The sequence below is a fragment of the Myotis brandtii genome, unplaced genomic scaffold (genome assembly GCF_000412655.1).
Source record: "Myotis brandtii unplaced genomic scaffold, ASM41265v1 scaffold192, whole genome shotgun sequence".
Classification (NCBI taxonomy): domain Eukaryota; kingdom Metazoa; phylum Chordata; class Mammalia; order Chiroptera; family Vespertilionidae; genus Myotis; species Myotis brandtii.
The window spans coordinates 2,187,385-2,213,144 of record NW_005357159.1 but is presented as its reverse complement, the minus strand read 5'-3'; the positions used below and the strand labels follow the sequence as shown (position 1 = coordinate 2,213,144).

The window sequence follows — 25,760 nt, the reverse complement described above, 5'->3', positions numbered from 1 at the left end:
AGTCAGCCTGTGGACTGAAGGGTCCTGGGTTCAATTTTGATCAAGGGCACATGCCTCGGTTGCAGGCTAGATCCCCAGCTCTGGTCAGGCGCATGTGGGAGGCAACAAATCAATGTGTCTCTCTCTCTGTCTCTCTTCCTCCCTTCTACTCTCTCTAAAAATCAATAGAAAATTATCCTCAGGTGAGGATTAACAACAACAACAACAAAGATGAATAAATTCAAAAAAAACGCACCAAAAGCCCTAGCTGGTTTGGCTCAGTGGCTAGAGAGTCGGCCTGTGCACTGAAGGGTCCCTGGTTAGATTCCAGTCAAGGGGCACAATGCCCAGGTTGAGAGCTCCATCCCCAGTAGGGGGCGTGCAGGAGGCAGCCAATCAATAATTCTCTCACATTGATGTTTCTATCTCTCTCTCCCTTTCCCTTCCTCTCTGAAATCAATAAAATATATTTTTAAAAACACACACACACACCAAAAAACAATACTTACCTTCAAAACTTGCTCTATCAGTTCTGCCCATTGTGTCCAGGACTTTCTGTCCTGGGGACCTTCTGTAAACTGGCCCATGGTTTTTGCTCTGCTCAAGTCTGCCTAACTGCCCACCACAGAAACACCTTCTCAATGTTGCAAATGGAAGATTCACCTAAATTTCAAACTGGAACCACTATTACACAATCATAGGTCATTGAACCTGAAAGAAAATATGTAAGTCTGATGTCATGTTGATGTAAGGGAAAAGTCAGGTCAGATAAAGTGTGCTCATGAGTTTGGCATCTATGCTTTCTTATTTTCAGATGCAAAATTAGTGATTGCAAATGTTTCAGAAGAATGAAAAAACTCATAAAGACCTAAAGGAAACATTATCCAGATTTTGTCAAAAGCAGCCAATATTTTGGATGCTGAAATATAGGGTTTTCCTAGAATTTCCTAATAAAATTATGAAATACTATACAAGTCATTGAAATAGATGACAGCATTGCTCTCTCAAGTTTTCATTTTTAAAAAAATAAATAGGTTACTTATCCTGAAGAAATGATTGTCAAAGTCTACTACCAAAAGTGCTATTGCCTTAAGTTTTCTTTTAGCAAAAATGAAAAAGAGCCGAAACCGGTTTAGCTCAGTGGATAGAGCGTCGGCCTGCGGACTGAAAGGTCCCGGGTTCGATTCCGGTCAAGGGCATGTACCTGGGTTGCGGGCACATCCCCAGTGGGAGATGTGCAGGAGGCAGCTGATCGATGTTTCTCTCTCATCGATGTTTCTAACTCTCTATCTCTCTCCCTTCCTCTCTGTAAAAAATCAATAAAATATATTTAAAAAAAAATGAAAAAGAAGGTCACATGAAGAAAGTGGTGTTTTCTCTTTGCTTTTTTATAATACAGTATTTTCCTCCCTATGTCTCATCTTTTAAATTTTGGCTGCTTTTGTTTTTGTGAGTTTTTTTGGGTGGGGAGGGTCCTATTTATTCTTATATGCTTAGTAATATATTTAGGTGTATAAATAGAATATTTTTTCTCATTTTGTGGCTGCAAACATTTTATATATTTTATGTATGCTTGGGACTCACTTTAAATTTTTCATTATTATCTCTGTTTTGTTGTAATAGATTATCTTGGCCTTGATTATGTTGCTAAATCCTTTTTCTAAAATAGTGAAATCTATTACACTTACTGCTGTTGTAGTAACTACTGATTTTTCCATTTGTAATGTAAATAAAAGATTGTAAGCCATGTTCTGTCAAAAAAAGAAAAAGAAAAAAAGAAGGTCACATGACCAATGGCGGCAGCCTCATTCCTGCTGCTTGTATTTTAAATCAGAAATAATATTGGATTTCATCTTTCATAACAGTTTGGAGAATTAGTAGTAACCACTTGGAGTACAGACTTGGGAAACTTACAGATTTGGGGAGTTCAGCAGAAACATCCATCAGTCATTCGTTCGTAGAAATGAGAGAATCTGATAGATGAGAACTGTGAAGACTCCTGCCCAGAATGTAGAAGTGTTTGTCATCCTCCGTGCACTAGGCTTTGCACGTTGAAAGGTTCTTCCAAAAGTAGAAAAATGAATAGAATTCCAACTGATTTTATCTCATCATACTTCCTTGCATCAAAGTCGTGGCATGTGACTCTTTGACATGGTTTTTTGTGTTTTGTTTTTGTCTCCTAGAGCCTGTGGGATCTGTGAGGACTGATGATTGTGACAAACACTCAGCTCACCCAGAGCTGGAGGAGATAGTAGGTGTGGAGGCTGAAGCATTCTTAGCTTGTTCTTTCATGCCTCCCTCGACCCTGTCCTGCACTTTGGGGACCTCTTATCTGTTTTCATTAAGAGATGTTTTTACTATATTAATACATATTTCTATCAGTCTGATCCTATATAATAAAAGGCTAATATGCAAATTGACTGAACAGTGGAACAACCGGTCAGTATGATGTGCATTGATCACCAGAGGGCAGACGCTCAATACAGGAGCTGCCCCTGGTGGTCAGTGCACTCCCACAGGGGGAGCACTGCTCAGCCAGAAGCCCTGAGCCGGGCTCAGGGCTGGTGAGTACAGCGGCAGTGGCAGGAGAGGCTCTGTGGCAGTGCTAAGGATGTCCTGACTGTGCTAAGGACGTCCCCTGAGGGTTCCTGGATGGTGAGAGGGCACAGGCTGGGCCGAGGGCCGCCCCCTACCCCTCCCCACCCTTGAGTGCATGAATTTCATGCACCAGGCCTCTAGTGGTTTTATATTGAGTGAACAAGGCTCATAAGATACAATGAAAAATAACTTTAGTTCTGTCTCCTGTGTCCTTTAAAATATATTCTATAGAACTGGTTCTTCTCTTCCCTGTCAAAAGCTGGGTAGATCCCATTAATATCCCCAAGTGTCACTGTTAGGTAACACCAATGGTACAGGCATGTGCATGATATGGGGTGGAATTTTATATTGATTTTTACGTAAATGATTTGGCTCTTAAGTTTCTTGTGAGAAATTTGCTACATTTGATAAGATAAATGCCTAGAATAAACCAGAAGGCTCTTATTCAGTTACTGTATGTTAATATCACTAAAATACCCCTTTCCCAGGTCCTCCCTTGGCTTCCTATAGCCTCCCTTCAGTGTCTCTCACTTTCCCCGCTTCATTTTCTCCCTAGTTTAGGCCTTTTGCTTACACACAAGCAGACACCCACGCCTAAAGGATAAAATTTTCTAATCAGCTTCACTCCCATCCCCACTCCAGTCCCACATTTTAAGAAATTCAGCATGAACCTGTCATGGGATCATGTTAGCTTTATAGGTCGGATTTCTTTACTATAATCTAATGCTAATTTAATTATAAAATATTAAGAGAATAAAGGTCATTTCTTCCCACAAACTTTATTTTATTTTTAATTTTCTTTTAAAAAAATATGTTTCTATTGATGTTAGAGAGAGAGGAAAGAGAGGAATAGAGAGATAGAAACATCCATTATACCTCCAACATGCCCTACACTGGGGATCAAGCCTGCAACCCAGGCATATGCCTTAAGGGGGAACTGAACCGGTGACCTCTTAGTTCACGGGTCGAGGCTACACTGAGCTACACAGGCTGGGCTCTTCCCACAAACTTTAAATTCAAATGTGAGAAGTCCATAGACAGAAGTACACAGAAATTAACTGAAAAAGTTCAAGGAAGTTGAAACAATTCTTGCTTTAATTATTCTCTGAATTCTCTTGCTCTGGTTTAGACGACACAGTTACTCTAATCCTACTGTTTTTGACTTGTAAGTTACTTCAGAGACAAGGTTAGTCTCATGTTCTCTTTTGGTTCAACATTTCATTTTCATTGAAAAATATACATTTTAAAAAGTACATTGTCTTGGTGCTTGGGTCATCCACGTGATTAGATATACACAATAATACTGTTAAAACTACTTTAAAAATACATACCAACAGAATTGTGCTGTTTTTATTTTTTATTTTAAAAAGACAACTTAGTATAAGAACATTCTCTGAACATATAAGCAGGTTAAGATTTAAATTTTTTAATTTATTAAAAAATAAATTCAAGTTGGCAGGTCAGATATGTACATAATATTCCTTATTATCGCACAGCAATGGAAAGCCCCATGGATTTTTACTAATGTGGAAGTAGAATATCACAGGACGGTACTTCTTTGTTTTTATACTGCTACTTATGTTTCACCAGAAATGAGTGACAGCTGTATAGGCACAAAGCCTGAGTCTCATATCTAGAAATTTCTTTTAGATTATTTAAACCAATTTTCAAAACCTTCTTAATAAGAAAACCTACGACTGGATGGATTAAAGAATTTAACTGAGAACACTAAAAAAGAATGCAACAGAAACCTATTAAAATATTCACCTGTATGTCGAGTTCGCACATCTTGTTGCATTTACAGAGTTAAGTTTCTTTTGCAAAGAAAAGTCATTAATTCTTTTCTTTCTCAAGATTCTCTGACCATTTACGTAAGTAACTCTTCCAGTGGCACACAATGAATGCATCAGAGAGTGGCCTGGAGAAGTTAATGCTGTAACATCAGACAAATTTAAATGAGCCATTTATATGTATGTAACATTTCACTTTTTTTAATGGAAAAAACTTTTTGTATTGATTTACGCATTAAAGGATGAATGCATGTGTCATTTTATATATCTATGTCTATGCCTAAGCCTATGCACATGTGTCTGCATGTATATATGAATGTATGTATGCAAGGCATTTATTTCCAAGTACACACTTTATTATTGGGACTAAAGATATCATCGCCATTGGTGTATTAGCATATCTTGCTTATTCAGTAATGAAGGAAATGGTAGGATTTTATTTAAAATTAAAATAGATTCAGAAGTTTAGAATGCAAAAAGAACTTAGATTTTACCTATATTACAAGCCTTTCACTTGACAGCACAATTATTAAAATACAATAGAATAGAATTCCAAATCAATTAACTATAAAAATTATGTTAACACACAAAAGCAACTATTTGAAATAAACTATTTGTTCTTCATTTTGAAATATTGACAAGTAGAGGCATTTTCCATCATTGAGTCACAGGGCTCATTATGATGAAATTTTCATCCTGAAATTGTACAATTTAGGAATGTATACAATTTATTAGCGTGTCCAGTTTACATGTTAACTTTTCACTTGACTGAAGTCTCATGTCCTTTTAGTTCTTCCAAAATTTGGCTCGGTGAGCAGATTCTCATTGATTATATTTCTGTAGAAGAATTATAGAGGGGAAAAAAACCAATAGTGTGAGACATAGTTTATATTTAAATACAACAGAAAATTAATGCATAAAATAAATTTCAGAATTCTACATTCTTACAGTGTTGTTCTTACATATAATTGTTGGGAAATGAAAGAAATTTCCTTTCAGACTAGCTTTACTAGAGTTATGTGCAAAGATACAGAATTTCTTAGAAAATCTATTCTAAATGCTTTAGGTAAGAAACAAACATAATTGCTCTGCTCCTACTTTCTACAGAGATGAGAAACTAACATAGAACTTGTGCAGGGGCAGAATATAGTGGGAAGGCAGTAAGTGATAAGTGAGTTGAATTACATATGTGTAACTTCAAAAAGTTAAGGTGAGCCTGGCTGGTGTGGCTCAGTGGTTGAGCATCAACCTATGAACCAGGAAGTTGCGGTTTGATTCCTGGTCAGGGCACATGCTCAGGTTTTGGGCTTGATCCCCAATGGGAGGTGTACAGGAGGCAGCCAATCAATAATTCTCATCATCGCTGTTTATATCTCTCTCCCTCTCCTTTCCTCTCTGAAGTCAATAAAAACATTTTTTTTTTTTTTTATGATTCCCAAAGTCTAGAAAACCTAGGTAGTCCTTTGAAGGTAGGGGCTTGGTCCAGGGTTAAAACTAGAAGCTGAACATTTACAGGACCTTGGTTCTGTCAGGATGTATGATAATCAGGAAAACCTTCTATCAATGCAGAATCAGATCCTTTCCTTTGAACGCTGAAGCCCATTCCACAGAGACTTGTTCTTGGTGGACATCTCCCAAAATAGATGCCACTTGGGTTTATGCTTCGGGCAAAGTTTAATAGGCACTAGATATTTAATTAGTGAGGTCAACTAAGAGGCCACTATGAATGAAATACATGAAACTGACTTGGAATTTTAATAAATATTCGAGACAGCAGCCACGATTCAGCTCTTATGAATTGCTCTCATGCTGGTATGGAGGCTTCACATTGTTTTCTGTAAGGGTGTTCTTTAATGTAAAAATCTCCCATTTTTTTTTTTCTAAAACATACTCCATTCATTCTTTACAGAGAGGAAGGGAGAGAGATAGAGAGCTAGAAAGACCGATGAGAGAGAAACATCGATCAGCTGCCTCCCGCACATCTCCCACTGGGGATGTGCCCGCAACCCAGGCACATGCCCCTGACCGGAATCGAACCCGGGACCCTTCAGTCCGCAGGCTGACGCTCTATCCACTGAGCCAGACCGGTCTCGGCAAAATCTCCCATTTTTTAAGGCTGGCAATAAACACTCTTTTAAAAGACAACACTGCGTGGGGAAATAGTATTCTAGATGACGAACAACCTGTACCCAGAGTTCTCCACATGTTGTGTATTTACTTTGCAACTGGGAGTGAAAATGAGAACTACTATGGCCATAACTGTTCTAGATGCTGTAGCTCATGTATTTCTCATGAAGCTCTACATGATTGACACTATCATTATGTCCCTATTAAATTATCTTTGTATTAACTATCATTATCTCCCTATGAGTAGCTTGCTCAAGGTTGTAAGTGTTGAAATATGAACTCAAAATCCAGGTCTGGCTCCAGATCAGGGGCTGTTAAACCATACCTATTGCAAGGTCTCCTTAATATAACTTTATAGTTCGGAAAATAAGTGGACTAAAGAATTTTGTTTTTGCGTAACTTACAGCAAGCATGTCAAACTCGTGGCCCGCCGGCCGCAAGTTTGACATGCTTGACTTACAGTATTTGTGTTGCTTTTTTTAAAAAAAAGATCCTTTATGCTCTGGCAAGTTTTCTCAGTGGTTAGAGCATTGGACTGAATGCTCAAGGGTTTGATTTCCGGTCAAGGGCATGTACCTCGGTTGCAGGTTCCCCAGCCCCGGTAGGGGCCTGTTTGGGAGGCAACCAATTGATGTTTCTCTCTCACATCGATGTTTCTCTCTCTCTCTCTCTCTCTCTCTCTCTCTCTCTCTCTGCAACCGATCGCCCTGCAGAGGGAGGCCCAGGCCACCGGCCTGCAGGGCAATTGACCGGGGGTGGTGGGGGTGGGTGGGAGATGAGGCTGGATCTGAGATCGCTCCAAAGAGGGAGGCCCAGGCCACCTCTGTGTGGAGATCCATTGTGGATCTCTAGCCAGGTGGACTGGGCCTCCCTCTTCTGGGTGATCAATCATCCCAAAGAGGGAGGCCCAGGCTACCTGGCCAGCGGTGCTGTGGCAGGTGGGCGGGGCTGGCCAGTGATTGCCCTCAGAGTGAGGCCCAGGCCAGCCAAGCAATCGCACCCCATGCTTGTTGCGAGCAGAGAGAGGTGACCAGTGGCAGAGGGGGTGGGGGCGGCAGCACCACATAGATGGCAAGCAGTGGCAGTGGCAGGGGTGGGGCCAGCTGCTGGCAGCTGGGGGAAGGAAAGCCCTGATAGGCCCTGATCACCAGCCAGGCCCTATCTGAGGGGTCCCAGATTGCAAGAGGGCACAGGCCAGGCTGAGGGACAACCTCCCTGCCCACCCCCCCCCCCGCCCTGTGCACGAATTTCGTGCACTGGGCCTCTAGTAGAATATACTGGTAAATGAATCCCAATTGGGCACACCCTTCCCAAATCAGAAAGACGTAATTCATTAATTTATTTCCCTTCCCCAAAGGCAAAAGGCAATAGGCAATAAGAATAGTCACACCAACCTGGATTTCCTGTTTCTACAGAACTTAAAGGAGCGTCTGGGTCATGTGAGAATGTAGATTGCACATTAAGTGAACGTTTCTATAAGTAAAAGGCAGAAAAATATTAATGTCAACATTTCCTAAACTTAAGACACTATAAAGAAAAAGATCTCAGATGAAAAATTTTTTTGGCTAAAGTTGTTCTCTTTGTAATTCACTTTGTAGAGTCTTTTTCCCCCCTTCTTTTTAGAAAGGTTATTATTTCATAGATACTTACAAACTTTTATAAACTTGTATTTGTACTTCTAAGTAGTAAAATACTATTTGTCATTTCCATAGCTGAATTATTACTTCAAACATTGACTGCCTTACTTCCTGCTATAATAAAAAGCTAAAATGGAAATTTTATAGAGTGATAAAAATCTCTTAGTCATACTGACCATGACCCAATTTTACTATATGCATGTAGAAAATTTTCTCTGAATTTTGTCAACTAAGCATTTCATTGATTCTTTCAGATTTTAGATCAACTAAGAGAAGACAAAAACGTAGTTTGTCATATATGTTCAAACACAAGAAGAAAATCTCTTTAATATTTATTCTGCAGACAAGAGAAGACTGCCTGTATTCAAGTCTTCACAGAATCTCTCATATTAGTTCAAACACTCCATTACTTTACTTTTGTGTGGGGAGCTGCTATAGGGTTAAACCTCGGACTGACCTGTTGGCAAAGTCACGAACAAGTCCCAGCTTAGAGGGCACAGTCCTCTTAAGCATAATTAGGCTTGACCTTATGACGCTCCCTAGATCTTATCTGGGAAGCTAATGGGCTGAGGGAAGTGCAGCAAGAGCAAGAACAAAAACAGGTGAAACTCAAAAGAACAGTGTAACTATGTTTACCTCTGACTATAAAATAAAGGCTCAGCTTGCCTCGGGATCTTTCTCTGTGGCCTCAGCCAGGCACAGGAAGATCCACGGAGACTAAAGAGAGCTAGAGAGTTCTGAACGCTGTCTCCGTGTAAAGCATTCTTCGCCGACTCCGTCCACACCTTTGAGAACCCCTGGACTCCCGGGGCTGGACCCCGGCACTTTTGTTAAGAAAGTGTTTTTTAGAGAAGATCCATTTACATGGAGTAATGACAATCAAGCATAACTTTAGGTGATTAAGTCACATAAAAGAAGTAGTTAAAAAAAGAAAAGGGCAAAGGAATTTAGTGTAGATTTACCATCAATCTTGCTATAGCTTCCCCATTGCAGTGTTGTTACCCCACTAAACAAGCCTTTTAAAAATTATTTATTTATTTAAAAAATTGATTCTAGAGAGAGGAAGAGTGAGAGAGGAGAGAGAGAGAGAGAGAGAGAGAGAGAGAGAGAGAGAGAGAGAACATTGATCAGCCACCTCCCGCAGGTGTTCCAACTAGGGATTGAACCTGAAACCTGGGAATCCCCCTTTTGGTGTACTGGACAATGCTCCAAATCAACTCGTGTGTTCCATCCCCAGTCGGGCTTTTGGGAGGCGGCCAATTGATGTTTGTTTCTCACATCGGTATTTCTCTCTCCTTTCTCTCCCTCTCCCTCTCCCTCTCCCTCTCCCTCTCCCTCTCCCCCCCTTCCTTCTCTCTAAAACCAATAAACCAAAAAACCCAATAGCATCAATAGCCAAACTAAATTCTCACCTTAGTTAGTTTGCCAATACCATAAGCAAAAAGGAGTATTGTTCCAATGACACCAGCCAACACCCCAAAAATAATGACTATTATCACTATGGGAGAAAAAGAGAGCAGAAAATTATAAAACTGTGACATAAATGACCACATATCAATTAAAGAAACATTAATATATTTTATCTTTTAAAAAACAAGATTTTCCAAAGTAACCACGTGATGAACTGAACCTGTGAATAGTAAAGTCTTTTGTCCAAGGTCACACATCTGACAGAACCAAGACCCCAGGGTCCCAACTCCAAATCCAGGGCTCTTCACAGGCCTCACAGGCAGCTGTGTGGATGTTCTGCCCCGATATGGGAAAAACCAGGAAGTGTTTCACAGGCTCAAAGTGATGAGAGAAAATAATGTCTTGACATAGAAAGGGGTATTGGACAGATCATAGAATCAGAACTTTGGAAGGAAACTGGTATAAGCAGTTTGCAAATGAAGAAAAGAAGCCCAGTGAGTTTAAGTTACTTATCCTAGGTGAGACAACTAGTTAGAAGGAATGTGACCATAGTTCAGGTCACCTAGATTCTAAGCTTCTGTTCCTTCTACATTATCCTTATGCATGCTCTATAACATACTCACTAAGAAGATTTTTTCAAATCTTACATGCTGGTAAGAAAACAAAGTTTACGCTAGTGGTACTCTCGCATATTCATAGCATATTTGTAGAGATTCCAAGTTAAGTAAATAGAAGGCAAAACATATAGGTAAATGGCTTATTTATTTGGCTAATTTACACTTAAAAGTCTTATTATTGATTAAAAGAAAACAAAGTAAAAGCCCAGCCTTTCTGTCCACCTAGCTTTAATGCAATAGTGATTCAGTTCCACAATTCATTGTGTGTGTGTGTGTGTGTGTGTGTGTGTGAGGTTTGGACACAGATCAAGCGTGAAGAGCAGCTCAGAAATGCAGACTAGTAAGTAAGCACATAAATGACTAATGTCAGATCTACAGCAGCAGCTGAGGGAGAAAGTGTCAGTCCCCAGGTGTAGAGGGTTTGGAAGACAGCCCCACAGTGGTAGGATAGGGCCAGACATGAATAGAGATTGAGACATGAATGGTCTGTATTTATTCTTGATAAGGGGTCAATTAGTGAGATGACTTATTACTCTTTGCTTTCTTCATGGTAGGGATAAGAGAAGTTCAATTGTTTTATAAGCTCTTAAAGAGACTTTTCTCTAGTAACTACGGTGGTTAGAAAGCTAAAAAGGTCTAACTTAAAAGAAAAATTACTGTTGGCCTAGCCAGTTTTCTCAGTGGATAGAGCATCGGCCTGTGAACTGAAAGGTCCCAGATTCGATTCCGGTCAAGGGAATATGCCTGGGTGGTGGGCTCAATCCCCAGTAGGGGGCGTGCAGGAGGCAGCCGATCAATGATTCTCTCCCTCTCCCTTCCTCTCTGAAATCAATGAAAGTATATATAAAAATAGAAAAAATATTATCAAGTTATGTATTGCTATTTCCAAAATGTTTAAGAAAATAAGACATAAGACATGCCTATTTTAATTTTAGAAAGAGCATATTTTGTTTGCCTTTACAATATTGTGTGATTAAAATTAATAACATGTGCTTTTGTTTTTAAATGTGACGCTTCTTATTTTCTTAGGCATTTGGAACTAGCAACGCATAACTGAACTGGACAGATTGTTAGTCCATGTAAACGATAACATACCTGGTTCTGAGAACACGTGCTCAAGTTGTCCTCTTGTTACTAAAAAGACAAAATTTCAAAATAAGTCAGAATGCATACGTTACCATGTCTAAAATATACCATTTTGGAATTAGATTATTTAGAGGGTTTCTTTTTTAAAAAATTGTGTTTAGGGAGCTATTGTTCAAATTTCAACAGCTGATAAAACTTATGAGATACTGTCTTACTATTAATAATTGCATATCTACTTTCAACTACCCAACAAGCTTTCAAGGGTCAGAAATTAGCAAGTGGTCTTATTGACTGAAGTGCAGAGTATTACAAAATATTGAAAGAACTATCTGTTGATTTCCACAAGAAACAGGGCATTAAAAAAAAAGTAAAAATAGCCCTGGCCAGGTGGCTCGGTTGGTTGGAGTGTCGTCCCGTAAGCCAAAAGGTGACGGGAACTGATTGATGTTTCAGTTAATTTGTGGTAAAACCTGGGGCAAGAACTCACATCTGCTGATGTTTTCTCTCTCAAATCAATAAAAACACATCCTCGGGTGAGGATAAAAATAATGTAAAAATAAAACACTAAAAAATTTTTATTTTAAATGTAAAAACGGTGAACAGAAAGGAGATACATTGAGTCATCACCCCACATGGACTTCAGTCGAACCCCAAAGAGGTACTACCCAACAAGCTTTCAAGGGTCAGAAATTAGCAAGTGGTCTTATTGACTGAAGTGCAGAGTATTACAAAATATTGAAAGAACTATCTGTTGATTTCCACAAGAAACAGGGCATTAAAAAAAAAGTAAAAATAGCCCTGGCCAGGTGGCTCGGTTGGTTGGAGTGTCGTCCCGTAAGCCAAAAGGTGACGGGAACTGATTGATGTTTCAGTTAATTTGTGGTAAAACCTGGGGCAAGAACTCACATCTGCTGATGTTTTCTCTCTCAAATCAATAAAAACACATCCTCGGGTGAGGATAAAAATAATGTAAAAATAAAACACTAAAAAATTTTTATTTTAAATGTAAAAACGGTGAACAGAAAGGAGATACATTGAGTCATCACCCCACATGGACTTCAGTCGAACCCCAAAGAGGTACATTGCTATCTATTTTCCAGATTTATGCCACCGCCACTAGTTGAGTCCAAACTCCTGTTGTGTCTCCTCTGAGCTTTTGTCCACAGTCCCCCTAAATGCTTTGTCTGCAGACGTTCCCAGCACAGCTGCCCTAATGCTTCGCCAGTTACCTCCCCCTTATCCGTCCACAGTTTCCATTTCTTTTTCTGCTGTCTCCAAATACCACTTTATGTCATGAAGCCCTCTTCCTACTACAATCACACGGTTTCCCTGCAATTAATTATTACCAATAACATATTGCACTGTATCATGTCACATCGCGCAGGTCTCGGTATGTCCGCTCCTTCTGGAGCAGTCATTTACAAAGGTTAACGGGGGCCTGTCTTCTCTGTGGCAGGTACAGCTGTGGTGGTGGGTGAGCTCTGGCGAAGGACAGATGGGGTTTCAGCCTCTCACTGGCTGGACGGCCTTGGACCTGCTATGTCATCTCTTTGTGCTTTAGTTTTCTCTTGAGCAAATGAAGACTGTAACACCTATCTCTTTGGGTTCCTATAGGGATCAAATCAGGGAGTGCATGAAAACGCTCAGCACAACGCCCACCGCGCTGGCTGTTATTTCACAGCAGGATTCACAGCAGGATTCACAACTGTCTGCAGTTGGCCTTTAAATGCTTTCTGGTTTGACACCACCACATCGACTTCACGTTTGAAAACTGGGTTGTTTAATTGGACTCAGAAGCCCAGTAATTAGTTCCAAGCCCTTAGCATAATTTTCCTCTCTTGGTCACTGTTAAAATGTGTTGCTTCCATTTATCTTGCTATATTTTCTCAATGATTCTATTAGCCAATGATCCCGTAGCCACTGTAAGTCTTCTCCGGGGCTTTATTTTAAACCTGGAGTGTCCAGCTTCGACCCCATCTACAAGGACCCTCTTTCATTCAACCTGCTCTTGCAAAGTCATCTTCTCCCCAGAAAAATCACCGGAGAGTGGATGCCGCCGAACCACCCTTATCTCAGCAACCAGCTTGGCTCATAGTGATAGTGATTAGGCACTTCTAATGTGTCAGACTCGCGCTAAGCAATTTTACACACATCTTCTTCATCTTCAGAGAAACACCACGAGATAACTATGATGGGCCCCATTTAAAAATTTAGGGGACAGACACCCCTTGGGGAAGAGTCTCCCACGGTCAGCAGCACGGACAGCCTAGCCAGACGCGGATTCACCACAACCCCTCCTCTCAGCCACTATCCCTCCTCTCCCCCACAACCCCTCCTCTCCCCCCCTATCCCTCCTCTCCCCCACAACCCCTCCTCTCAGCCCCTATCCCTCCTCTCCCCCACAACCCCTCCTCTCAGCCCCTATCCCTCCTCTCCCCCACAACCCCTCCTCTCAGCCCCTATCCCTCCTCTCCCCCACAACCCCTCCTCTCAGCCCCTATCCCTCCTCTCCCCCACAACCCCTCCTCTCAGCCCCTATCCCTCCTCTCCCCCACAACCCCTCCTCTCAGCCCCTATCCCTCCTCTCCCCCACAACCCCTCCTCTCAGCCCCTATCCCTCCTCTCCCCCACAACCCCTCCTCTCAGCCCCTATCCCTCCTCTCCCCCACAACCCCTCCTCTCAGCCCCTATCCCTCCTCTCCCCCACAACCCCTCCTCTCAGCCCCTATCCCTCCTCTCCCCCACAACCCCTCCTCTCAGCCCCTATCCCTCCTCTCCCCCACAACCCCTCCTCTCAGCCCCTATCCCTCCTCTCCCCCACAACCCCTCCTCTCAGCCCCTATCCCTCCTCTCCCCCACAACCCCTCCTCTCAGCCCCTATCCCTCCTCTCCCCCACAACCCCTCCTCTCAGCCCCTATCCCTCCTCTCCCCCACAACCCCTCCTCTCAGCCCCTATCCCTCCTCTCCCCCACAACCCCTCCTCTCAGCCCCTATCCCTCCTCTCCCCCACAACCCCTCCTCTCAGCCCCTATCCCTCCTCTCCCCCACAACCCCTCCTCTCAGCCCCTATCCCTCCTCTCCCCCACAACCCCTCCTCTCAGCCCCTATCCCTCCTCTCCCCCACAACCCCTCCTCTCAGCCCCTATCCCTCCTCTCCCCCACAACCCCTCCTCTCAGCCCCTATCCCTCCTCTCCCCCACAACCCCTCCTCTCAGCCCCTATCCCTCCTCTCCCCCACAACCCCTCCTCTCAGCCCCTATCCCTCCTCTCCCCCACAACCCCTCCTCTCAGCCCCTATCCCTCCTCTCCCCCACAACCCCTCCTCTCAGCCCCTATCCCTCCTCTCCCCCACAACCCCTCCTCTCAGCCCCTATCCCTCCTCTCCCCCACAACCCCTCCTCTCAGCCCCTATCCCTCCTCTCCCCCACAACCCCTCCTCTCAGCCCCTATCCCTCCTCTCCCCCACAACCCCTCCTCTCAGCCCCTATCCCTCCTCTCCCCCACAACCCCTCCTCTCCCCCACAACCCCTCCTCTCCACCACCATTCCTCCTCTCCACCACCATCCCTCCTCTCCACTGCATCTGTGGCTCCCTCCATGTGGCCCCGTTTCACAGCCACATGCATCCTTCACGTGCTTTTGCTGGGTGGCTTCATGCCTTTAACCTGAAGTATTGTTTCTGTGAGATAGTCCAGAAGTGAGACCTTTTGGAAGTATAGGGACTGTGTCTAGTTATTAGCTTCCGTTTCTTAGACTTTGTCACAGTTTCCTCGCACCAACAGGTCCCATGAAATAGTGTTGTGTCATAACAATAACTCCAGGGCAACTATTTAAAAATATGGACAAACCTGGTGTGGCAGGTGTGTCTTTTTTTGTAACTGGAAGTTCCGTTGTTCTTTGGTTAGCAGGAGTATGTTCAACTGGTAAGGGAGTCACAGCTGTGTAAAATAGAAGTTGAGAAAGGCATTAAGAGTGAGGTGATGGCGGAGAGCACAGAGCACATCACAAAAGACAGATTTATCCCATGTCTCTCCCACATGCATAGCATTTTACAAAACTCGGGGAAATTGTCTGTTCCGTGCCTCCCTCGCTCCATTTCCCAGATACAGTCCTATTTCCTCAGTAAAAATTAAAACAAAGACACTTTAAATTCAATTTTCGTCTGGCCTCATAGGAGGTAAATCAGTTCTAAGGTTCCTTACCCACACTTCTGTTCTTTCTTTATACTCCTCAGGGACTTAAGCTACTTTCAAATTTCAAGGTAAGGAAATGAAAATTCCACAATACGTACCCCCAACAGCCACCAAGAGAGTTCTAACACTACCGGTCATAGCCAGAGCCCTCAGGGCTATCTGGGCCTCCCGGGTTTCTCAGGCCCTAATCAGCTAACAGACATCTGTGGATATAGTTATGCAAAGCTGTGAAATTTCTCTTGAATAAGTGGATTTCAAACTGGGCTTTTTACAATAGACTCCTTAGTTGGGTCTACTTGGTAGAAAAGATCCAAATGAACTTGTAACCATTAAACAACAGGTGTGGTTTGCCTAAACCTCTTAAGGACTAGATTATGTGAAGGGTCTCTCTTCAACCCTTCCTCTCTCTCTCTCTCTCTCTCTCTCTCTCTCTCTCTCCTGTGCTCTGAGCCCATAGCTTTCTGTATCTAGATCAGCTTTCACTGTCTGTTTGCATTGTTTTCAGACTACAGGTTAATTTAAGTATTGTCCTATTTCATTCACAATGCATTTTTATGTTTTACATTACAAGGACACTTGGAACTTTAAATCCAACTACCTTACCATACAAATAAGAAATTTGATATCATCAAAATTAAATGATTAGCTCAGGTTAACACAGCTGGTAAGGACAGAAACAGAGACTTAATTCTGCTGACTCCCAATATTACTCCCACCTCCCAGATCTCTGCCTGATTGAGATCTTGTCAGCAAGATGCCTTTGATGTTTTAGCTTACCGATTGGTGAACACTGGGGTGCGTTGTACACAAAACAAGACAAGTAAATTTCTTGAGAGGTTCAAGAATTTTAACAATGAGGTAGTTTTCATTTTGACGATTTTTTCACACCAATTTATTGTGCTATTTACATCACATCTCTTAGCCCTCAGTGTCCTCTTGCTACTAAGAGAAACTGTTTTCTGCCCTAGCACTATTGACATGTGGGTCATTTTCTTACTCCTTTCACCTCTTCTAACACAAACACATCCATTCTGACCTGAAAAATGCCACCTCTCTCTCCAAGAGAGGTATGTTGACCTTGAGGTATGATGGCAGATGTGTCCAGCATCTGGCTACCCAGCAACAGGTGGGCTGTGGGACAGCACTTCATATTTCCTCAGCTGCTCTGGGCTCTGGACAACTTACTCTATCCTATTTGCAACTGGCTGGACCTTGAAGGGAGGGTAGAGTTTTAAGTGGAAATGGGGAGGAGGGGGAATTGAGGTAAAGAAAGGGCATGGGCTGGGCTAACAGGGAGAAGGGAGAGGACGCGTGCATTCAAGTGGAGGCCAGGGGGCAGTGTGTAGGCAAAGGGAGGCAAACCTCTCAGGTTGACAAGAGTTTAATGTTCACGTGGAAAATTAGTGTAAAATAAAATAGAAGGGAAGGTTGGGCAAGGCCTCAGACCCCTAGTTTAAAAATCTGTTTTCATTCCCTAGACACCAAAATGCCATTTGCTATGGTGCTTTGTACAAAGTACGTATTTGTGACCTGAATTGAATACCAACATTTTAAGTTTGGGAAGGGTGGAATGAATGAATGAACGAATGGATGAATGAATGACTATACCACCCAGAATAGGAAATATTCCAAATGTGCATGGTTTACAGTTTACATTTGCATTAACATTTAAATTTTTTCAAAACATTCACCTCTTTCCTCTCATCCTCACCGCCCTGACCTCGCAGTTGCTCTGGAACACTCTACCAGCCTGCGAGGTCTGTGTGTTGGGGGAGGGCCCTGCCACTGCTCCTCTTGCACCAAGGAGGTTGGGCGACTTGTGGGCCCAGAACACAAGGGATATAATTGGGAGTAGGAGGCTAGCCTCCCAACATGCTGCTCTATGCTCTACCCATGAAACCCCCGCTCGCCCCAGCAGTGGGCACTTCTAACGCGGCATGTTATTAGAACAGCAGTAAAATGCAATGTTGGGCGAGGACCCTGCAGTTTTGCTCTGTGCCAAAACTTCCAGTAGCTGGGCTCCTGTCACAAAGTGATAAGTCAGTTCATGCAGCAGCTGGCTTGGTTTTGGTTCCCTCCTGACTTGCAGTTGATAGAAGTGTTATCTTGCAAAAACAAACTCTTACAAGGATACACCCTGCCTATGAAATATTTGACTTCAATAGTTTCCAAGTCAGAAACCTAAATATTCTGAGTGTTATAGTTTTGGGCATTGTGATGACCATGAAACCTGATAGATAAATTTATTTGTGGAAGTTCTGCACAGTTAATTTGTGGTAAAACCTGGGGCAAGAACTCACATCTGCTGATTTTCAGTCAGTGCTTTTTTCTGCTGAACCGTACTGTGTTACACAGAATGCATGTGTGAATGTTCCAGAGAGTGTTTGGAGAAGGCTATTGCTGTGAAGTAATATTTTTTTAAAATATATTTTTATTAGTTTCAGAGAGGAAAGGAGAGGGAGAGAGAGAGATAGAAACATCAATGATGAGAGAGAATCATCGATTGGCTGCCTCCTGCACGCCCCCTACTGGGTATCGAGCCTGCAACCCAGGCATGTGCCCCCGACCGGAATTGAACCTGGGACTCTTCAGTCCACAGGCTGATGCTTTAACCACTGAGCAATCCAGCGAGGGCTGTGAAGTAATATTTTAAGGGAAACATTCAGTTTTGCTGTTGAACCAAAGGCTGAAAAACTCAGCCCAGGTCAAGGTGTGATAATAGAATCGTATGTCCATCTGTTGTCATTCACTGTGCATTCTTGGAAGGGTTTTAATAAGCTAAAGCAGCCACTTAAAATTTAGAACAATTGAACTTTCTAATGGATTAAGTGTTTGGTGTGATAACATTTGAACGTAGTCTTTGTTGACTTTTCCCCATGGGTTTAAAATATTTCCAAATAAAAATTTGGGAAAAGAAATACAGTAATATAGTGTATTATATTCATGTATACACAAAGAAAATATTTGTTTTACCTATTCTATTATTATTATTATTTGATTAATCCTCACCTGAGGATATTTTTCCATTGATTTTTTAGAGAGAGTAGAAGGGAGAGAGAGAGACAGAGAGAAACATCAATGTGAGAGAGACTCATTGATTGGTTGCCTCCTGCACGCACCCCGACCAGGGCCCAGGAACCTGCAACCAAGGTGCATGCCCTTGACCAGAATCAAACCTTCAGTCACCTGAGATAGTCTATCCATTGAGCCGAACTGCCTAGGGCTTTTTCACTTATCTTGTGTTTTTGTTTTTTTTTAAACATCTCTTCTACTATAATTGGAATAGATGGCTACTTCTTCAGAATATCTTCCATGCTTAAAATTGGCATGTAGTAGTGATTAATACATTTAAAAAAATAAAGTGGGCAAACATTTATTTAGCTTTTTGGTAGCCAATGCACATGTATATACACAAATAGATTGCAGAAAAATTTTATGTATCACAAATATAGATATAAAATTCTTAACACAAATATTAAGTGCAGTACAATATTAAAAGAATATTCTGCAATAGCCTAGTGCAGTGATGGCGAACCTTTTGAGCTTGGCGTGTCAACATTTTGAAAAACCCTAACTTAACTCTGGTGCCGTGTCACATATAGAACGTTTTTGATATTTATTTTATATATTTAAATGCCATTTAAGAAAGAAAAATCAACCAAAAAAATGAGTTCGCGTGTCACCTCTGACACGCGTGTCATAGGTTCGCCATCACTGGAGTGGTTTATGCCAGGATGGAAGTAATGCAATATTATAATGTTCATTGATGTGAATCATCATTTCAACATATTAAAGAATAAAAATACATTTATATGAAGAGAAACTAATAGGATTAACAGACATTCCTAAAGAAAGGAAACACAAGCTTAAAAAGTGTTCCTGGCCCAGCCAGCATGGCTCAGTGGTTGAACATTGACCTATGAACCAGGAGGTCATGGTTCATTTCCCTGTCAGGGCACATGGCTGGGTTGTAGCTTCGACCCCCAGTAGGGGGCGTGCAGGAGTAGCCGATCAACGATTCTCTCTCATCATTGATGTTTCTATCTCTCTTTCCCTCTCATCATTGATGTTTCTATCTCTCTCCCCCTCTCCCTTCCTCTCTGAAATCAATAAAAATATATTAAGAGAAAAAGAAAAAGAAAAAGAAAGGAGAGCTCTGTATGGGTCACATTCGGCCTTTGTACGCTTAACCTCCTGTTACCGTAACTTATGGCAGGTTCCATTCCAATTACAGATTTTCTACTTTACCTTTGTACCACCTATGTCCTTAGGCACTGTGAATCCAGTGATACAAACATTTATCCAGTGATAAAGAAAAGGAGTTCTGTACTTCCAAAAAACCATACGTAAAGAGAAGGTCATGGCATATATTTTGTTTTTACATCTTCATTAAATAAAAATGAGAATTTGACGATGTTAATAGTTCTTACTGAATATTTTCTATGTACCAGGCACCATGCCAAGCTCTTTACATAGATTATTTCATTTTATCCTGATAACTTCAATATGGAGTAGGTATTATCCCCGTTGCACAGACAGAAAAACAGAGATTCACACAATTTAAAAATACAGTCAGTGGGCAGTGAAGCTAGATGCCAACCCAGGAGGTTTGACTGTAGGGCCCTCGTCCTTAACCAATATTTTTTACTTCCTTCCCTAGGAGAGGATAACAATTCATTCCCCACTCTGCTCTCCAGAAATCTGCACTGTTGACATTTTTGTGCAATCTTTCAGATACTTTTTCTAGATATGTTTATACATATATACTTAAAAATTACTCTGTGTAATATTCTGAAACCTGCCTTTTCCTCATTCAAAGAGCATTTTTGTCCATATTAGGGGAAACACTTGTAAAACATTTTAATGGCTTCATAATGTTACATTTGATGCATAAACCATGGTTTACTTAACCCCTGTCATGCTTTTGATTACATAGGCTGTTTCTGCTTCATATTAAACTTTTTAAAAATATTTTTTTATTGATTTCAGAGAGGAAGGGAGAGAAATAGAAACATCAATGATGAGAGAGAATCATTGATCGGCTGCCCCCTACTGGGGACTGAGCCTGCAATCCAGGCAGGTGCCCTTGACCAGATTTGACCCCCAGGACTCTTCAGTCCGCAGGCCGAAGTTCTATCCACTGACTCAAACCAGCTAGGGCAAAAGGTCTCCTTTCAGATTGGACTGGAAGAAACTCAGCCGACCACCTTTAACTTGATCCCTTCTCATTTACTACCAGGGATCTAAACTTCTCTTCCCCGAGGCAAGAGCATTTGTTTTTCTTGTTCTACCTAATTCACTGATTAACTGTAAGAACACCTCTGTGGGTTTATGCACACCTCCGTGGGGAGAAACCCAGACCCTTTTGCGTCGGACCTTCAAAGCCAACTGCTGAGTTGATGTCTGACCTAAAATGTCAAGGGGACCAGGTCCTCCACGCCCTGAGGGTCAGACCTCTCCTCCTGCTCTGTGCACCGGGGGTGCTAGGGGGCTGAGAGAAGAACTACCACATTTAATGCTTTGGGGCTTACAATGCTTTTGAACTCATTTATTTTTCTGAGTGAGGGATGGGCTCGAACACTGCCTGACTCCCACGATGTGATAGAAGTCTCCCAGTGACTGAAGTGACCAAAGGCCCTATACTGGCCACTTTTTCCATACTCTTAGCTACTGAAGCATGGTCTTTGGGGACTTGGGGAATCATAACAGGAACAAGCCATATAAAAAAACAGAAGATGGGATACGTATTAATGGTGGGTTATCACATGTTCACCGTCAGTTGTTGCTCTTTTCTCTACCAAATCCCTGACATCAGTTTCAGCATACACCATAACCAAGTGTTCGAGTAGCAGTAAACCGTGATGAAATGAACGCTGGTATCTTGGTTTTCCTCCACTAATGTTTGTTGGCATTCTTTCTAAGAAGGAGACCTCTTAGAAAGCAGAGATTGTATTTGTTCAGTTCACTTGTAAAAATATTTTAAACTTGTCCTGATTACAAATTATGACTCTCCTGGCAGAAAATTTAGAAAGTATTAAAAAGCAGAAAAAAACATCCCCCACACCCAGAGATAGCCCTGGGATGTTTCTTTTCTGTATTTTTCTTTAGTTTTAGTTTAGTTCATTTATCATAGAAAACTACACAGATAGGTACTTATTAAATGTATGGATATGATGATAAAGGCTGTAAATCTATTACCCACTTGTAGGTTTAAAATTAAAACTTGGGAAATCTATTACCCACTGATGTTTGATCAACGCTGTCCGTCGGAGGTGCAGAGGTGGCGGTTGATGTCAAAATATAACCTATAACGACAAGTTGGGAAAATTACTTAAAATGTGCTTCCCAAGTAGGTTCATTGATGTTTTCAATAATCCTCTAGAAAACAAAGTAGAAAGAAATTTATCACAAGTATGCTAATTTTGCAATTTAAAATTAGTGTAAGTTAACTTCAAGATACCATCCATTCTTTTCCCTCTCTTAGGATTCCTCCTTCAAAGAAATTCATAGTAGAGTGCCTATTTCTTTCCAAAAACCCAATTTCACACCAAGCTAAAGAGAACCAGACTCCAGTCATCTCAGGCTGACCTTTGAGGACTCATTGAAGTTTAGAGATGAAAAGGATTTTAGATGCCATCTATTCTGTACTTTATTTCATGTACATAAGGAAACTGAGGCCCATGGAGGCTCATTGATTTTGCACAATTAAAGTAGTCCACAGCAAAATTCTGGTTATTTGTCATTTGTGCCACTATTATTTATTGAGTGCCTTCTGTGTGCCTAGCAATGTGTGGGATACAGACATGAAGACCCAAGTTTTAATTTTAAAAAATGTATAAAGTCTCGTGGTCCCTGAAATCCGACTTAGAACTCTTTCCTAAAGAATTAAATGGGCAGAAAGGCGCTTTTCTTGGGTCACTGAAGAAAAGGAGCTGCCTTGTTTCTTTATGTCATTCGTTCACACTGGTGTGCCTGCAGGTGTGTGCAATCAGATGCACAGGTGATCATTCTCTACCTACGCGAGTCCTCATTTTGCGTAAACAAATAAAAACAACATTCTCTTTTTGCCTTCTCTTCCCTCCCTCTACTTCCTTCCTTGCTGGTTCAACCAATATTCTACTACAGGCCATGAGCTGGGCTAGATTCTGGGGCTACGCCAACGAATAATTCAGGCGTGATAATACCTGTCCCTTTGGATTTTCCAATTAAATCAGCATATTATGACCTAGAATTCAAATTCTGCATGATTTTTAAAGTAAAATCAGGAAACTTTAGAGGGTGCTGGCTTACGATATAATTTCCTAGTTGAAGTGATATAATACTGTATTCTCAAATTCTTAGCATCGGAAGCTGATTTTTAAACAAAAGCTTGGCCTTTCCTTGAACACACTGAGTTCTCTCCCATCTCAGAACTTCCGCCCTCTACCTTTCAGTGCCGTTTCCCCAGCTTTTGCAAGGTTGGCTTTTTCTCACTGTTCACCTCTCAGCACAAATGTCACCTCCTGGAGAAAAACTTCCTGCTACCCATTTCCAAAGCAGCCTCTGCTTATGTTTACCACCTTACCTGGTTTCATTTTCTTTGTCTTATTTTTTGTTGTCAGTTATTTTAACAGTTTGCTTGTTCTGTTAATTGTCTGTGGACCTTCCCACTGTTTCCTTCGACCCCCTCACTGAATGTACCCTTCCCGGGAGCTCATTCGTCTTACTACTCTGGCCTCAGTGTTGGGCACCTGACATAGAATTACTGAATGAACAAATGAGGGAAGATTGGAAAGAAAATCATTTGCAAAAAACTAACTCTCCATGAGGCAGATGATACTTGAGGTTAGAAATACTGGCTTTAGCCTTAAGATTACTGGAGGAAGCAAAACCATCATTTCTGTTTCCCTTGCCAATGATGTTTACCCTTCCTCACATTTTTTAGGTTTCCTCTTCAACTAAAGAGTCAAGGGGGGCTGTTTCCATACCTGTCTATGATTCTGTAAAGTAGTCACATTAAGAGACTTTCTGTGAAGGGCTTTGGAAGATGCAAAGATGGTAAGAGCGCTAGCCTTGAAGGCCAAGGGAGCCTTCTGAGTCATGTGGCCTCGCTGACCTCCCGTGAAGTATTTAAGGCACGACTCCACTGTCTGCTCGAGCAGTTGTAGACATGCAGCATTTATTTCTTTTCCAGGCATCCTTCCTGAATTGGGGGCAGCTCGAAGATGCATCCAGTTTTTCCAGATCTCGGGCCCCACCCAAAGGAAAGGGTGGTGTCTACTTTGAGTGACCCTCCCTGGCCCTCTGGGACAACACAAAGGAGACCTCTCCTCTCTTCTTGTAAAACTCTACAAATATTTGAATATATTTAAATATCACACCCTGTACCCTCCATTTATTTTTTTCAAGAGGAATGTTTTCATACTTTGCTTCTTAAAAAATTTTGGAGCAGCTTCATTAGTCTTTGGTTTTCCTCTTCTCAGAAATCACCACTACATATCTAGGTTTGTTCCCTAGTCTACAATTATTATCATTCTTACATACTTATTTAGTACTTTATTATGTGCTAGGCACTGGAGGAAGAACATTGGTTACTTTCTCAAAGTCCTCATGTGATTACTATGGAGCAGATACTAACACTGTCTACGTTTCATAGATGAGGGTGTTGAAACAAAAAGAGGTAAGCAATCTGACTTCGTTGTTCTCCAACCTTTCAGACGTGGAACCAGATTTGAACCCAGTTCTCCCTGTCCCTCAGGTCAGCGCTTTAACTGTTACACAATTTCCCCCCCTGAAGTCCCTTAGCAAATGCTGGCTCTCTTCCCTGCCTCCCACAGGGTGCCCAGGAGGCGCCTGCTCCTTGCTCTGACTCGAGTTAGAGAAATGTCTGTCGGGCTAAATATCACTGCTTCTCCTTCTCTACGTGCTGGGCGCTAGTATTTCTAACACACAAACACTGCCTTTCGAGAAGATGATCACCATAACATTCTCAGGAAGAGGCCAAAAATAATGAGAATTTAATGTGATGTAAAAAAACCCTTACATTATTTCTTTATTTGAATAAATTGATTTAGTTGTGTCCCCAAACCGAGTAACACCTAAGCCAAGACAGTTGTTATTTCTTTTCCCCACCTCACCCCTCAGTAACGGACTCACAGCGTGACCCCTGTGGTTACTGAGTTCATGCGTGTGGCTTGTGCCTTTCTGACAGGAGGAGGAGGAAATTATAATATTCTGGGAAACTTGTTAAAAATGGAGGACCATGTATCTATCCTCGTCCTCATTAATGACTCTTTTATTTAGAGGCTCACCTCATTAAAATGTAAACAAAGCAACTAATGTATTTGCACAGAAGTAGTTCTCATACTAGTTGATAGAATTCTTTTAACCTAGCGAGGCTGAGAATTAAAGCATGCGTCTCACACTGGAAAACGGTGATCCGGCCACAGTTACTGGCTCCCTCGTGCTATTTCCTCCACTTTGACAGCTGAGTCCCAATAAAATCCCTCCAGCAAACTGGGATCTGAGATGGTACTCATTTATTTATTCATTTGAATAAGACAGAACTAAAGTGGGATAGTTTATATTTTAATCTATAACCTTATATCCAATATAACAGCCTTAGGCTAAAGAAAAAAATTCCACTTACCTGACAACAGTAATGCAATTAGTATTTTTTCGTACATCCTGAGATCATGAGCCGGCTCACAGTCGTCAGGGCAGGAGGAGCAGCTGGGACGGTGGAGTGTCAGCCTCCAGCCCCAGCCTGCACCCTGTTATCTGCCAGGCCCACCTTCCCGCCGGCATCGCTGATAGGCTGGGGTGGCATTTTAAAATATGCAAAGTTGTCAAACGCCTGCCAATAAAGGTGCATGGGTATGTGCTGAATTGGGATTATTAAAGTGTTAAGTAAAATCTCCACTTCGAGGAACTGGCTGCTCCATGTTCATTTTACTTTACGTAAATGAAGTGGGCATGGCAAGGTAGCAGAAGGCAGGAGCCGCCCCATTGGGCAAACAAGAACTGGACTGTGGAGGCCTGAGGCCAGGACACCAGCAGGCTGTGGTGACTGTTAGGGAGTTAGCAACCTGTACATTTTTCATGTGGAGATTCTTGGGTGCCAGGAGGAAAGAGGCTCTTTACCTGTAGAATAAATGAATTTGAGAACTTCGGTGATTATTTGAGTGCTCTGAGGTTTGAACAAACTCTCACGACAGGCTACACAGCTACAGAAGAATACAGGAGACACAGGAAATCTCTGATTCGGAACAGAGTTTGAACTGAACAGCTGCCCAAATAGGTGCTCAACCAGTGAGACTCTCTCTCTAAAACGTGCCCCACCGG

At 41.9% G+C, this 25,760-nt stretch overlaps 1 protein-coding gene across 1 annotated transcript; it reads right to left on the bottom strand.

Moving 5' to 3' along the window:
- Positions 1 to 4,278: 4,278 nt before the first annotated feature.
- On the bottom strand, positions 4,279 to 25,207 carry GYPA (glycophorin A (MNS blood group)). Its single transcript, XM_014538523.1, has 7 exons — positions 25,066 to 25,207; positions 21,677 to 21,742; positions 15,093 to 15,182; positions 11,254 to 11,292; positions 9,544 to 9,629; positions 7,889 to 7,967; positions 4,279 to 5,204 (listed from the first exon to the last, which is right to left on the bottom strand). The coding sequence occupies exons 1-7, from the start codon at positions 25,100 to 25,102 to the stop codon at positions 5,197 to 5,199; spliced, it is 405 nt and encodes a 134-aa protein (XP_014394009.1). The 5' UTR covers positions 25,103 to 25,207; the 3' UTR covers positions 4,279 to 5,196.
- Positions 25,208 to 25,760: the final 553 nt, after the last annotated feature.